Source organism: Zingiber officinale, chromosome 8A (genome assembly GCF_018446385.1).
Source record: "Zingiber officinale cultivar Zhangliang chromosome 8A, Zo_v1.1, whole genome shotgun sequence".
Taxonomy (NCBI): Eukaryota; Viridiplantae; Streptophyta; class Magnoliopsida; order Zingiberales; family Zingiberaceae; genus Zingiber; species Zingiber officinale.
The window spans coordinates 22,391,383-22,407,544 of NC_056000.1; the positions used below are offsets into that span (position 1 = coordinate 22,391,383).

A 16,162-nucleotide genomic window follows, 5' to 3' on the forward strand; every position below is an offset into this window, starting at 1 on the left:
ATTTGACCAACCTGATCGAGTTGGGGTTGAGTGAAGGTCAAAGATGATAAGGACGCTGCATTAGATTTGGCTGCAACCGCAGGCATGGATCCGTCGTTCTTGTGTTAGTTGCATGGGACCCAATTTATGGATTTGCTGTGAAGCTTCCAAGAGGTTTCTTTGGTGTGGTGGGACCAAAGCGACTCGCGAGTGCTGCGAGAGTTAAGGTATTAAGCAGCCATGGCAAAGGCGTCGAAGACTTGGAGTTAATGGATGAAGCAGAGGCCATGGAGGAGCCACCAAGCATAATGCGGCAGCGTTCTTCTTCACGACGAACCTTCAAAAAAAATAGCATCAAGACTCAGGAGCGGTTTAATGTTTAGGATGCAACCACAAACATCATCGAGACCCTGTCAGTCTAGGCCGGCTGAGTAAAGAGATCAAATTCTGACCCGAGTTTGGTTAGAGAATTGAAAAATATTCAGTGATTGTACCGTCATCTTGTCGCAGATTTCTGGAACAATGTCACAGATCAAACATCTGTGAAGAGTCCTTCAAATCCAAATAGGCCAAGGTGGTTGCGTCCCATATTGCTTTCGCCGTCGAGTAGAGGAGAAATCTTAGCGATGATGTTGTCCATCGAGTGTAGGAGCCACGCCATTACCATAGAGTTCTGGATGTCCCAATTAGCAAAGGAAGGGTCGGTTGAAGATGGCTTAGGAATAGAACCATCGAAATAGCCAAAACGACCCTTCCCTCGAATGATAAGTTGGACGAATCTAGACCATTGAAGGTAATTCTAGCCAGAGAGCTTAAAGTTTTATGAGGTTTGATTGATCAATGTCCGAAGACATGTCAGAATCATTCATCCCGGTCACTCCTAAAAACCGAGTTTCCTCAACAAAAGAATGTCTTTATCGCCTTGATACCATAAAAGCACTAAAACAGAAAGAAACTCAGAGAAAACACTGCAATGTGAATTCTTTTTTGTATATACAATGAATTAATACATGCTCATATATTTATAGTTATATGTTTACAAGAGATAAAGATCAAATATACCATAACATAAGATATGATAAGATAAGATAAGATATGATAAGATAGTAAGATAAGATATGATATTGTACAATAAATGTCTTTTCTCCATAAGTTGTTGGAAATTGGAATTATTCATAAGAAGATATTAGCTACAATTGAAGAGATTTTCTCAATAAAATTTGCATTTATCAGAGGTCTGAGCATAATTAACACTACAATTCTATAGTTCTTTTCATTACCCTTAGGGTTTGGGGAAAATAACTCACAAACTAAAGGAATTGTATAGCACAAAATAACATAAAATAAAAACAAATGACCGAAATTTCACTTCTATGTGAATATTTGCTATGTGAAATTTGTTCTCCATGCTATGTCAATTGGTACTAGGGCCAAACCTAGTTTTTTATCATGGAGATTTGTTCTCCATGATAAGTATGCTGCAAGGAAATCTTTCTACCATCTTAAAGAATAATACTTTAAGTGCACTATGTAGTGGGGAAGATGTAATTTAATTCACTTGATAAGAAATGCTATCTTTACCTTGCACAAATCAACAGTGGCCCTAGCAAAAATGAATTTTCAACATTCCTCAATTTTGCATCTGTTGAATCTGCATGTGCTAACAAACAATGAAACTCTGATGCATCAATTTCCATATCTACAAAGTTTTGACAGAGATTCTTACCGGCAAAAAAGACAGGAGTTGTGACTGGAGTTCCTTTTGTATGAGCCAGATAGAAAAGAGTATATATATGAGGTAACAACCGATACCGCCTAAGCAAAGCAAGACGGCATATTTCTTCACACTAGGCAACACCATAGTGTTAGAAATGTTCCCACTAATCTTATTGCAATAAAGACAAGTTGGAAAATTCAATTTACATTCCTTGTTTCTTGATGAATTAGTCAAAATATTCAGTTTTGATATCCATTACACGTTGTGGCATCTTCACTATTGAATGCCCCCACGGATTGTCGCAGTTAGTACCTCCAATATGTCTTGGGGTCAAATCCCAGTGGGTGCTAAATGTCTTGTTGGGTGTGTAACCTCCCCATTCAAAGGGTCGTTGCACTAGGGCAAAATGTCCCTCATGATTTACCTGCATGTATCTTATCATGGGGCTCGCTTGGGGTGAACGATATCACCTTATCCTCCAATCCAAAAACATATAAACTTCTCCATTAAACAAGAATCTTCGGTGTTTTAAAGGATAAAGAGTCTTGCAATGGTGAAATCCAGGTCCAAGCTACTAGGCAAGAAGAATTGACTATGATGTAACTTAGTAAATCTAATGAAGTTAATTTACGACATTTAGTGTTTTTATTAATAGTTGTTTCGCTAACAAAAGGGTTAGAATGCCTTGAACAGTTTTTTTGGCATGATAGGGTAGTGTATCCAATCCATCCTCAAATAAACACAGGTTAGCTTTAAGTACATTAACAATAATCACCACACAACATATCCATGCTAACAAAAATGAGACTCTTTAAGGAAAGGAACTTTGGATCGTGCCAGGACTGTGTCAAACTCAAAAAGGAACTTTATTTTGGGTAATCCTACAATGAGATTTATGACATGGTTCACAGATATTAATCTGGCTCCTCTACAGGACTTCTCAACAGAACTATACCAGTCTTAAAACAAAGTAACGACTATTATGGTTTTCTCAATCAACTTCATTAAACAGTTTTTTTTAAAGCATAACATAGTGCAGAAATCTGGGCATGTTCTTTCATATATTCATAATTTCTAAAGCTAGCATGAATTTGTAGTTTTAACAGATCCCTCATGAACCTTCATTTTTGACATATCTACTTCCAATTTTGTAATGAAATATTTGCTGAAGATATTAGAATCACTGAGAAAATTTAAGATGGTAATTCAAACTAGATGAAATTGACAAGGTACCAACCAATATGCTTCTGCATCAAGGAAAACAATGGCCAAAAAGACAAATTTGAAATGGCAATCTAAAAAAATGGAATGTCATCACAAGGTTTAGGTTATAGTTGAAAAGGAAACCTAGAAACCACATTGAGTCTATGTAATATATTGCATGCTTAATAAGATAAACATATAACATACCTCTACTCCAAAAGACCATGGTTCATGGTCTGCAGTTCTCTTTTCAGAGTGACCACGACAAAATGGAAAAAATGAAGCAAGTCCCATCCACCTACCAAAGAGTTTTGGAGTAGCATTACCAGCAAATCCACCTATATCTGGTCCAGAATATGGCTGCCCACTAAGCCCCTGAAGCACAAATTTGAGGCAGGGCGTAAGCACAGATTACAGAAATCTACTCCCATGCTATTAATTTTCGTAGTTACGGTTGAATGCCATAACTTCAGGATATACTCTCCACAACTCAGAAGTAGCATTGGGAAAAAAACAAATGTTCAAAGTTTAGTAAAGTAGATGCAAATTTGTCAATGATTCTGCATATTCAGCCATCTAAATATGGACAGATATGGAAAATTCATAAGTAACTTTGGCACCTGAATTTATTTGAGATCATAAACTTAGAAATTTGTAATTTGTGCAACACCTTAACATACGATTTAATATCACAAATCATTTAGATAACCAGAAATCGAAATGTTAAGGAACCTCATTATACATATAGTTGGCCAATGAATGAAACACTTCGTTTCAATGATCATAATATTTAAACATACCCAAAGCATCTTCACTAGCAAATCATGGGCACAAATAACATACAAGACACATGATGTTTGAAGTGAATAGCTAAGTGATAGGGGAAGGCTAGTGGCCTTCCCTATGTGGGAATCCATCATTTAGATATTCTTAATTCAAAAAAGACTGCTCTGATACTATGTTAGATAAAATATTGCATTTATTGATTCAATATATATCTCTAAATATGATTAATTCTACCTAAATGAATAATTAAATCTCTAACTTAGGCATAAGATTAGTTATGCAATAGACCAAGCTATCTCTTTTATTTTATCTAACAAATTTAAGCATCTAATATTTGGTTAGGTAGAGTGTTTATCAAGAAGTGAAATAACAACTATCATTAATCCCACAATATTATAAAAAAAATGACTCACCAATTGAAGAACCATTGAAAGGCTCATATGTAGGTGTTCCCAGTTTGATAAGTTATCACCCGTCCATGTTGCAGCATAACGTTGGCTTCCTATAAACCCAGCTCTGGTGAGCACAAATGGCCTTTTGTTACTATTCGCCATTTTCATTCCTTCTTGAGTTGATCTTGCCATCAACATGCCATAAACCTGCAAGGAATTGAAATTTTACTTCATGCCTCTAATAATGACAATAAAGTGTATAATCAACAAAATTGATCCTTGTACCTATAAACTAAAATAGGAAAAAAAAACAAAAAGGAGGATACTTGAAATTACATTGTGATAGTGAAAGTGATTTTGACAGCCACCAAGCTCAGGATCTCCTCTGTGTATGTTACTCACCGGCATTGTTTTTGTTACAGTCTGAATATGGTCACGTCTTTAGTGAGTGAGGGGGCAGAAAGATTGAACTTTTATTTCAAGAAACTTACTTTAAATACAGCAGGCTCATTCATATCATTCCAAATACCATCAACTCCATTGGATATGAAGTCCTTCACTAAATTGGCCCACCACAAACGCGTGCTTTGTTGTGTGAAATCGGGGAACACACAAGGACCAGGCCACACCTCCCCTTGGGTGCCAATAGATATCAAAATGACCACCATTCAGAGAACTTGATCAAAAATCAAATGAGTTAAGAACCTTACCGACAAAAGGCTCCCCATCTGCTTTTTTAATCCACACATTATTTTCAGACCCACTTTCATAGACAAAATAACCATCTTCCTTTTTAATCCCAGGATCAAGCATCCAGATTGCCTTGAAGCCCCTTGCATGAAGATCATTTACCATAGATTCTGGATCAGAAAAGTGTTCCTGGTCATATGACTAGAGAAGTTATAATGTGTGCTGAGGAGAATAAGATCACCAGCCAAAAAAATTAAGTGATGATGTAGTAATTTCAGTAACACTGAGATTTACCATTGAATTACAAGGTACAGACAACAAATTGCCAAGCAAGTTAGATGGCCATAAATGCTCATACATCCATTTGCTTTCAATAACTAAGAATTCAATGCCCAATTGGTGCATCTTTTTACTTTTTAATCTTGTTGATCCATTAAGTTAAGGACCATGGCACATTTGATGTATTGGAAGACAAGAAACACTAGTTATTGAGATGTGGTTAAAACAGATTTTGTACCTACTCTGAATAGTTGGGTGTGACTCAAGCAAACATCTATTTAAGGGGGAAAATAATCTAAAGAATTGATGAGTGGCCTTTGCAAGAAAAAAACACATACCCAACCAATGACTAGCCGGAGGACACTTACTTTGTCAAATGTGAAACACCGAAAACCATCCATGTAGTCAATGTCCATCCATATAACATCACAAGGTATTCCTTTGTCTCGAAATGTTCTAGCAATCTGTAAAATGCAAGACCCACAAGCAAATGTTGGTACATATTAGCTAATATACTTTTGCTGGTATACAAATATGCTGAGGTAGAAATTCTTTCTCCTAATACCATTTTGTAAAGGAGTAGTTGAAGGCCTGTTCTTAATTAAATGGCATAAGAAATCAACCAAAACATATATCGTGAAGTTGTAAGAAATAATTTACAAGGTTAGTTGTACCTCCTTAACTTTCTCAGCTGATTCATAGCTCCACCGACATTGATGATAACCAAGTGACCATTTTGGTGGCATGAAAATGGTTCCTAAATTTGTAAATAAATCAGTTGAAGTAAGATTGACAATTAAGTTAGGCCTTTGGCATTCCTTTTCCTTGTAAGGAAAAAAATTATAGCAGGGTCAACAAGTCTCTCACATTTTCTAATTTGTGCTTGTACAAACAATATCACACGTCACAGAAAATCTAGCAATGGAAACTTTAAACTACAGCATCTAGGTATCTAAGAAGTGGAAAGCCATATTTAACCAAGATGAAATTGAAAAATCATATTCAACAAGTGTAAATTGAAAAATCATATTCAATTAACATGAAATTGAATCAATGGTCATTGAGTGGTTGTCCAAACATTGTGAACTCGGATAATTATATAACCTGATTTTGCTTGAAGAGGACATGAGATTAAAGGCAGGAAAGATATTCAAGCTGTTCTCTAGTGAATTGATTTGGAGAAAGGCTTTATAAGGAGAATTTTTCAGACCAAATCAATCTTAATAGTTATCATGTGTTTCCTTCCCTAATCTTTATTCAATTTATAGCCTTTGATAACATGCTTATGCAAGCAAGAGAACAAAAATAACAATGTAGCAGCTGTGGGAGGCAGCGTGCTTTCACTAAGGAAATGTGAAGAATTGAAGACGAATGAGGAATAAGAACAGAAAGAAATCTCATTTGTCTATCCCGTCATTGGAAAGTCTTCGCCTTGCATTTGGCATTGGTTTACTCAATGCTATTGCCTAGAAATAAACAACGAAACATTACAAAAAAAAGGAAGTAACAAAGGAATAGAATATGGAAGAAAGTAGAAATAAAAATAATAACTTAGTACTATAAGAGTACTTGTTTTACAATTTTTATTACATGTCAAACTCAAGAGGAAGCCTAATCTGACCCAATATGCCAAGACATTTAGTTAGAGAACATCTTGGTATTTACCATGTTTAAACCCTTGCATTTGAAGATGTGGCAGTAAGAGGTGAAATTTTACCCACTCCTAACTTCCTATTCTCATTACCATGTACCCTTAGACCCAACATCGCTATCGATAAGGAACTAGCTTGCATACTATGTTAAAGCCCGAAAGAGATCCCAATCAACCAAAAATTTTAAGGGACTTAAGTGCAATCTAAACCTTAGAGGAGAATTTTAAAAAACGCCTAAAATTCTAGGAGGGATTTTAAAGTTTTCCCTAATGGATAAACTAATTGGCAAATTCCTCACCACATTCCCATGACACTACCCACACACCCTTCTCCCTCCCCCTTCTTCCTCTCCCAATGATGCCAAAGCCTCCACAAACAATGTCATCAAACTCCCCTCCCTATTTACGAAACAGCTATCAAACTCTCTTTCCTTCCCCACAGCAAGCAGCCTGCTAAGCCCAATAAGCGGCAGATAAGCTTCTCGTTGGCCACATTCTTCTTCCTGTTTCGCTTCAGATGACCCTCGTGTTGTGTCAGGTCAACACAAGTATGACGTGTATCTGAGTTTGAGTAATTGAGACAAAATTATAACCTAAATGTTGTATAGAATTCAAATATCTTTTTGTCATTGAAAAATAATAAATGGGATGATGTCATTGGAATCTTTTTCTCTACCCACTTAAATTATCAGAGGCTATCAAAAAATCATATTTAAAGTGCTCATGATGCTCACAAATGTTTCTTAAAGTACAATTACTAGAATATGGCGAAGACAAGACTCCATTTATGATCATCATAAAAAGTATTGAGAAAAGAATAAATTTGCATCACACTTTTCTATTTAGAATTAAGCATGTTAAATTTATCAAGAATTAATCAGTCTCGGAATTCAGTCAGACAAACAAAGATATGGTTGGGTTTTTTGTCAACTTTAGCGCGTGAGAATGAAAGTTTAAAACTAATTACTAGAAACTAGGAAGAAGAAAATAAAAATGGAATAGGAAAATCACCAATTGCATGAGAAAGTGACATCAGAACTTTAGTTGGCGAATTGCAGGGTCCAAAAGTAATGATAGGATACACTGCAGCAGATACAAACTTCACAATGGTGGCTATCCGTAAGTCAATCTGTCAAATAAAGCATTTAAAAAACATCTAATTAATTAGTCACCATAAGCATAAATATCCAAACTTAATTAAAGATCAACCACAGGAATATTTGATGACCTCGCAACGGCGTGTGGTGTCAGCAAGAATACCAAATGCCTTTCCATCTGGCAGAACAGCCAGAACCCAAGGGTGAGATTGATACAAGGATGTTGTTCCAGGACCAAACCCCCACGCATCAGTGTTCCATGTAAAGATCTGGGATGCCGCGTGGAGGTTACTCTCCATGATTCAAAGCATACCATCGGCAACTAATTAAGAAAATTACCCGTTTCCCAGTTCGTTCAAGCGGGCCACTGACTTCTCCAGTTCCATAGAATGATGTCCCAGAAGGAAACTGCCACAATAAACGAGAAATCTGCTATATTGTAGTATCTAAAATAGATAATGCAGTGTCATAGCATCTACAAAGTTTGCGGTTTAGAGTTGGTATAAAAGGATGCTTAAATGTAACAAGAAAGCATTCCCCTATCGTTACCAAATACCAGGCTAAGTGATTCGCAGCTATCATATGAGATAATACTCTACACAGAAAATAGCAAAAAAAAAAAAAAAAAGGTTTGTCTTTGAATGAACTCAAGAGGATATAGCATCGCAAGAGATTTTCTCGCACAGCCACGTTGCAAAATATTGCAGTGTTTCGCACTTTTTAAGCTCTCTTGAGTGTAGTAAGTATTCTTTGAGCACACTGCATCGCCCTCATTAGCTATAACCTACTATACTTGTGATCGTAGCCATCCACGCAACGCACCTGAATCGTGACGGTCTGCTGGCTGTCACAGCGCTCGAAGGTGGGAACGAACTCAGGAAGCATCTGAGCCTCAATGGATTTCTCCCTGGCTTTCGGATCAGCGAACGAAAGGCTGGGGAGCACCGCAGATCGATCGCTCGCCGTGCAATCGAACCGAAAGACGCCGGCCTCGAGGATCGGCTGGAAGACCATCTTCCCGGAGGCGATCCGCTGTTCGTCCATTTCCAAGTCCAACGAAGCTGATCGTCCACCAATCCGACTGCGAGCGACGCCGATGGATCTGTTCCACCTGCGGCCAGATCGCGCAATCGATCAATCGCCGGAGATCGATGAGAAACAGAGAGAGTGAGAGAGATATTAAAGTCGGGAAAAGCGGACCTCGAGATGGGGAGCCCAAGGGAGAAACGAGGCGAATCGATTCCCTTGATGGGAATATTTATTAGCTGGAAATGGCATCGCAGAGGGGGAATCGTACTGCATGAGATATTTGAGTTAATGGAGACTGCCATGATGTTTGAATGTCAGAGATGCTAATTTTTAATCTGTTTCTGTTTTATTTATATTTCGCTATTGGTCTTTTCTGGAAGTAACCCAGAGCTCTTCTCCACCGTCCACTCGCGGCCAGAGCTTCATGAAACCTGACGGCCACCACCAGGTGCATGATTTATCTTTCTTTATTTCTTTATTTCAGTATTATGACCGATGAATAGCATTATCTTACTATTTCAAAGTTGAGTAGTCATGATTTATTTTTTTTTTGTGTGGATTTCATTACCAAAAATGCTGGAAATGAACACAACGATGAAGAGCATTGTCAAATTTCATCTTTTCAGAATTATCAAATTTTTTTATCATTTTATAAAACTGATCATCAAAAGAAAAATGAGATAACTTGACTTTTTATTTTAATCCAGTTATTCATTCAACTTTTCAAACTGAATAATTTTTAAAAAAAAGTTAATTCGGTGTTATGAAAATTTCTCGTCAATTATTTCAGTAAATTGAAAACGCTCAGATAACTAAATTCTTAAATTTATCCTCCTGCTTACAAAAAAAATATTTATAATCTTTCACAAGTGAAATTCAAATCGTAGAGGTCTGATTAATTATTTAAAAGGTCTAATAGTTATATTGCAGTCTCAGGTAACTTATTATATGCATGCGGAGACAAAAAGTTAACTTTTTTTTAATAATTAATTTAACTGACGCAGATCATAAGTGGAAAATACTTACTTTTGTATTAATTAATCAAGTGCTAATGTGCTTAATGACAGAGAATATATTTGGATCTAAAGAACCTTAATTGGACGATAAAAGCATACTCAAAGTGCTTGTTAAAGCCATAAATGGTCTTGAGCTTGCAAATATATACTCTATACAGAGAAGTAGCAGAAAACAGACTTAAGTGGGTATGCTATAAAGATAGTTTATATAAGATGACGCTATAAAGATAGTTTATATAAGATGACTAAGAAGAATGTATTCTAAATGTCTAAATATTACTGATGGGAACTAATAGCTATGGTTAACGATGGAGTCCTTTGCGCTTGGGCTGCTCTTCCCTTTTCTCCTTTTTGATTCATAGCTGCCTCTGCCCCGGCCAATTGAACCTCGATCTCTTATGAGTCAAAATGTGTCAGTAGACACCAGCCAGGCCTCCGACAGATAAGTTAAAATTAGATTGGAAGGTGAGGCTTGTGGGTGCGCAAGCACGAAGAAGAAGAAGAAGTCAAGAGACAAGAGTGACAGAGTGACTTCTATACATGAGAAGAAAAAACATATCTTCATCTATCGTCGTCTGACCTTATATAGTCAACAAAATAAAATATTCACATGGTACTAGCACACAAGCGACGCAAATTACCATACATGCCACCTAATCTGCCATGCACGCAAAGCGTTAGGAGTCGGCTGGCCGAGCTAAGCGAGGTCGGGCGTTAGAGGGGACAACGACAGTGTGATACATCCTAGTGTGGTCGGGCCATTAGCTAGGTGTTGCGCTCAACTTCAACAATCTCACCCGGGACGGTTCTAGGCAACAGAGTATGGCGGCTACAACTATCAGGAGTTGTCGAAGATTAAGGTTGAAAAAGATGTACTCGGTAAGAATTTTTCTATGCAGAAAAGTCACTATATATGTTCGAACGGTTGGTGCAATTATTATAATATTAATGGTCAAATTCGAATTTTGATAAATGACAAATGGATTAAAAGACCTGACATCAGACTAAAGCCCAATTAGGCCTGAGGACCTAATAACTGACACAAAGTCTAGATAGGTCAAGGTGTGACATGATATCTGACAGGAAGTCCAGCAAAGTCTGCGAGATCTAACAGCTGTCTAAAATCCAGTTGAGTCTACAAACTTAACAATTGGTGAGAAGACCTGGTGGATCAAAAGATAAGTCAAGTGACTGCAAATGGTAACTGAGATAAGTCACTGAAGGAGAGTAATCCAGTGAGAATAAGTCCCGGTGGGACTATAGGCACGGTCTAACTTAGAGCCATTTTGAAAACTTAAACTAAGACCATGACTAAATTCCGGTCCTGGTAAGACATTCTTTATTGTTCTAACTCGGTTTTACAAGTTACTTTTCATTATTAGACTAACATGAACTTGCAGGAGCTATGCGCAAAATCTAACCTCAGGTGAATAGTGATCTGAGGCGCCTCCTATGCTTTGAAGGCGCCTCGATTGCGTTGGCTGCCTCGGCTAAAGACTCTGCGCAGAAAGGCTTGAAGGCACCTCCTATGTCGCGGAGGCGTCCTGAAGCTTGGCGTGGAGGTGCCTCGGAGCGCTTAGAGGCGCCCTCGCATGGATAGAAACTGAAGATATCAGAGGCTATCAAGTCCGAAGTTTCAGAGATCAAATTCAAGGTTGAAGGCTCCTCGGATGGGGTTGAAGGCACCCTCAATACTCCTTAAAAGAGCTGTTCGGCCAGCAGAAAAAGCACAACTCATCCTTAAGCTTCAAAGATCCTTCTGTTGCTCCGACCACGTACAATCTGCTGTGTTGCTACTGTGCTACTCCGTGACATCCGACCTTTGCCAATAGACCGACACTGACACACGAACTTACAAATTCAACAATTCCATGTTGGTGACAAGTTATTCTAAATTATTTACATTATTGTTAAGGCAGTGTAGGTTCTTATATTGTCCTTTATTCTTATACTTGATTCTCTTTTACGGTAGTTTCGGAAGAGGTTTTTAGTGGATTGCCCATTGATACGGTCCGAGGGATCATGGGTCTTGGAGTAGGAGTCGTTGAAGACTTCGAACCAAGTAACCGCTTGTATTCATGCTTTTTGTTTTCTGTTTTATTTTTAATTCCGTTGTGCGCTTGCTTTTATAAAAAACTACAAGTATCAACAATATGAAACATCAAACAAACATAGAAGGTCAAGCAACATAAAAATAGGTATTAACGAAATAATAAGCCAAAATATCAACTTAATTTTTAAAATAACCTCATTTTAATTCTCATATGAATTCACATATGCCCCGGGGCTATGGTACAGCGGTAAGGGCGTTCAGTTTCCTTCAAATGGGACTTGCACTAAGGGATGTTGGGCTTTTGGACCGCTTGTCATAAGTGCTTCCTGATTTACTCTGGTGGCCGGTGAGAAACTTCCGTGGGTACCCTGCCTGATTAATTATTTTTTTCATATAAACTCATATGTGAACAGGAAATAATATCAGTTATTTACTTTCAACCATTTTATTATTTTAAGTCATTTACTGTTTGTAATATCATTTTAATCCCCTTTTTAAAATAATTACACAAGTATATATATAATCCATTTATCTCTTTATTCCTAAACAAGGAAAAATATGTAAGAGTCGATGTACCTAGTCTAGATACTCTAAAATCTTTGAGTGAATCCCATGGGGTTATCCGAGATGGTAAATGGTGGTTATGTTTGTAGCTGAGAATGCGAGGTCGAACCACAGGGATGTATGTCGGGGGGCGTAAATCTCCGAACCTTGTGTACCTCACCCCACCCACCACTTGTCCTCTCAGTTACCATGATTTACCTCCCTCGTGATGGTCTTGGGTTGGGTGTGGCGGGGCGCTGGGGGCAAGCGATTTCGCCTTTTGCAGTCTAAAATCTTTGAGTGCTTATAGATCACCGTGCTCCACTCGAACTTGTATCTTTAAGTATAATACGAAAATAATTCAAATACCAAAAATGATATTCGATGTGGTGATGATGAGGGACCCCACCCCGCAACCACGATGGGCGGTCAACGCGCAGATAGCATCGGTCGATTGGGCGAAGCATGCCCCAACCGGGGGAGAAGGCCCCGATCCGCCGCCGCTACCTTCGACACGGGGTTAAACGACCGACGCTCAATGGATTATTGGATGCCGATCGGAGGAGGCGGCGAGGTGTAGAAGCCGGGCTGAGCGACTACCCCTCTCGGCCAGACAACAGAGCTCGACATTGGCAGAGTTCAATTTCGACCGAGCAGCTACCCCACTCGGCCTGACAACATGTCTCGGCAGTGGCAGAGTGGAACTTGGGACGGACGGACACGCACAGGAGTAACGAGGTTCTGGTCGACCGGGCGGAACATCAGAGTGGAGAAATTTCGATCGAGCGGCCAACCCGCTCGGCCTAACAGTACACTCCCTCTGATATCCATCGACATCCTTTTGGGAGTTGGTGTCGTTGACACCGGGCATGGGCAGTTAGAAGATCATACGACGGAAGCTTCCACTGTCACTTCAGAGATATGCTCGGCCCGTTGCGGTACTGTGTCAAGGACACTTTACTGACATGTCTTTTCAGAGAAAACTTTGGGAAGTGTGCTCATCTTTAGGAGCGTGCACGCATGCTAGAGAAGCTCTATATAAAGGGGGTCCAAGCATTAACGGAGGTATGCGATATTCACTGTTTGCGCTACAAACTTCTTGTTCCCCCACTTTATACTTCATCGCCGTCGACTAACTTGAGCATTGGAGGGCCAACATCGGGGACCTCTTCCTTGGTTCTGCATTGACGTAATTTGTGTTGCAGGTCTGAGCGGAGTCTACAAGCGGTCAGTGGGAGTGCCAAATCCCCGGCTTTCCATCTCTTCAACTTTCGGATAAGATCAATATTCAATTAACATAATAATACTATAATCATCAAATCTAGATCCTACTATCTCGTAAGTTTCCTTCAGTGATGAAACAATGAGGATGTTTCATTGATATAAAACACTCAATCCAATTAATCCAATTCAACTTATTTAACTAATCATCGTTAATTAGAAAATGCGAGCGGACCTTGGATGATGATTTGGTGCTCGAAAGCTCAGGATGCAACGCCTGTCGACTCGCACCACTCTTCGATCGGCAGGTGAAGAATCGTCGTAATATGGCATGGCTGGTGTCTACTAACACATTTTGACTCATAAGAGATCGAGGTCCAATTGGCCAGGGGACAGAGGCAGCTATGAATCAAAAGAGTAATGATATGCTGTGGGAATAAAAACCACGAAACGCTGCGGAAATGAGTCATCCATTCCTACATGGAATAAAAATTGCACAAACCCTTCTCTCCCTATCCACCTCATCTTGACTCATTTACTCTTTGACTAAAACCCTAAACTGTGCTTGTCCCCCCCCCCCCCTCCATTTCTCTTCCACAGAAGCTGCCCCTCTCCTCCGATGTCTCTTCCACGCCCTGTCCTCCGAGTGCTCTTCCACACAGAAGTTGCGCCTCTCCTCCTTTTTGTCTTCTGCGTCCCCCTCGCCTCCTATTTCTCTTCCACACAGAAGCTACGCCTCTCCTCCTTTTTGTCTTCTGAGCCGCCCTCTCCTCCTATTGCGAGCTTCGCTTTTCCAGTGTCACTGCCCTTGTTTCATAGGGTTTCCCCAACACTAGGAAAGACTCAGCCAACCCGCGCCGCCATCCATTTCCGAACGATTTCGAGATGTCCTAGTGCTGATCTCCTCCTTGGAAGGACGTAAGTGATCCCAAAGACTCATTTCACCTTCTCTGTTTCGCCCCTTTTGCCTTCTCTGTCTCATCTAAGTTTGGCATTCTGCTGTTGCCGCCTCTAGAAGTGACGAAGTAAAAAACGAACGAATGCTCTGTATCAAGTTTCGCATTCTGGCCCCAAAGCCTCCTTTTTAGCGGATTTATGCTGTGTTTTGTAAATTTGTGATTCGAGATTTTTTTTATATGACTATGGTCTGATTTATGTTATTGTTTATTTATTTAAAATTCTTACAAAATATCTCTTGCTGTTGAGATTTTGTTATTCATGTCACTATGGTCTGATTTATATTATATTGTTTATTTATTTGTAATTCTTGCAACATATCTCTTCTTGCAGCATATCATTTCTTATAGCTTATCATTTCTCTTCTTTGTGCACTATATAAAAGTTTGTTAATAGCTATTTTATTTGAATTTAGACTGTAAAATTATTATGGAGCAAGAACTATTAATTGAGGGTAATTTCCAAGTGTTGGGCGATTCGTCAAGCTCAAACGGAGTTGATACTTCACAAGTTGGGATGTGTTTTTCAGCTGAGGAAGAAGTTCATGATTTTTACAAATCCTATGCCCAGAGTCTTAGTTTTGGTATTTCAAAGTTGGGTTCCAAAAAAGGAGATGATGGCCAGCTGAAATATTTTTCGTTCGGATGCTCTAAAAATGGTAAGACTGCTCCTAGAGTGAAAAATTCTTTTCATCCTAGACCCTGTAGCAAAATGGATTGCAAAGCAAAGATTAATATTACGGTTCAGAATGATGAATTATGTGGCATTACGAGTATTCAACTTGAACACAATCATGCATTAAGTCCAAGGAAGTCAAGACATTTTAGATGTAATAAAGTGTTAGATTCCCAAACTAAGAGGAAATTAAAGTTGAATGATCAAGCGGGAATAACTTTGAGTAAGAGTTTTCAATCATTTGTTGTTGAAGCTGGTGACTATGAAAACTTATCGTCTGATGAGAGAAAGTGTAGAAATTATGTGGCTGAATTAAGGAGATTAAGGCTTGGGAATGGTGATGCAGAAGCTTTGAATAATTACTTTTGTCATATGCAAAGTAGAAATTCAAATTTCTTTTATGTGATTGATGTAGATGAAGATTCTCGCATAAGAAATATATTTTGGGTTGATGCAAGATCTAGGGCTGCATGTGATTCTTTTTTTGATGTCATTACATTTGATACTACATATCTTACCAATAGTTATGATATGTCATTTGCTCCGTTTGTTAGAGTAAATCATCATGGTGAATCCATATTACTTGGTTGTGATATGATATCTAAAGAAGATTCTGAAACTTCCATTTGGTCATTTAAATCATGGTTGACATGCATGAGAGTACGAGCTCCACGAGCTAATATTACAGATCAATGCAAAGCCATGGAAATTGTAATTGTTGTGGTATTTCCGGACTCTCATCATCGTTTATGTCTTTGGCATATTATGAAAAAACTTCCAGCCAAGTTTAGTAGTCATGCCAACTATAAGTTGATAAAGAGAAACTTGAAGAATATTGTTTACAATTCTATGACATCTGAAGAATGTGATAGCA

The 16,162-nt window shown here is 38.6% G+C and overlaps 1 protein-coding gene across 2 annotated transcripts in view; it reads right to left on the minus strand.

Annotated features, from left to right (window-relative positions):
• Window positions 1-9,139, minus strand: part of LOC122007960 (alpha-glucosidase 2-like) — a 32,044-nt gene extending 22,905 nt beyond the window's left edge. Inside the window, exons 1-14 of one of the 2 annotated variants that reach the window (XM_042563499.1) lie at window positions 8,995-9,139; window positions 8,617-8,905; window positions 8,134-8,202; window positions 7,926-8,063; window positions 7,709-7,826; window positions 5,721-5,803; window positions 5,415-5,510; window positions 4,788-4,956; window positions 4,569-4,711; window positions 4,414-4,500; window positions 4,099-4,284; window positions 3,107-3,274; window positions 1,706-1,826; window positions 1,561-1,630 (exon numbers count right to left, since the gene is read on the minus strand). In XM_042563499.1, the coding sequence (XP_042419433.1) occupies window positions 1,561-1,630; window positions 1,706-1,826; window positions 3,107-3,274; window positions 4,099-4,284; window positions 4,414-4,500; window positions 4,569-4,711; window positions 4,788-4,956; window positions 5,415-5,510; window positions 5,721-5,803; window positions 7,709-7,826; window positions 7,926-8,063; window positions 8,134-8,202; window positions 8,617-8,905; window positions 8,995-9,125 (1,868 nt within the window). In that variant the 5' untranslated portion in view covers window positions 9,126-9,139. Of the gene's footprint in view, window positions 1-1,560; window positions 1,631-1,705; window positions 1,827-3,106; window positions 3,275-4,098; window positions 4,285-4,413; window positions 4,501-4,568; window positions 4,712-4,787; window positions 4,969-5,414; window positions 5,511-5,720; window positions 5,804-7,708; window positions 7,827-7,925; window positions 8,064-8,133; window positions 8,203-8,616; window positions 8,906-8,994 lie in introns of both variants that reach the window. The other variant, XM_042563498.1, reaches the window with a different exon arrangement.
• Between the last annotated feature and the right edge of the window lie 7,023 nt (window positions 9,140-16,162).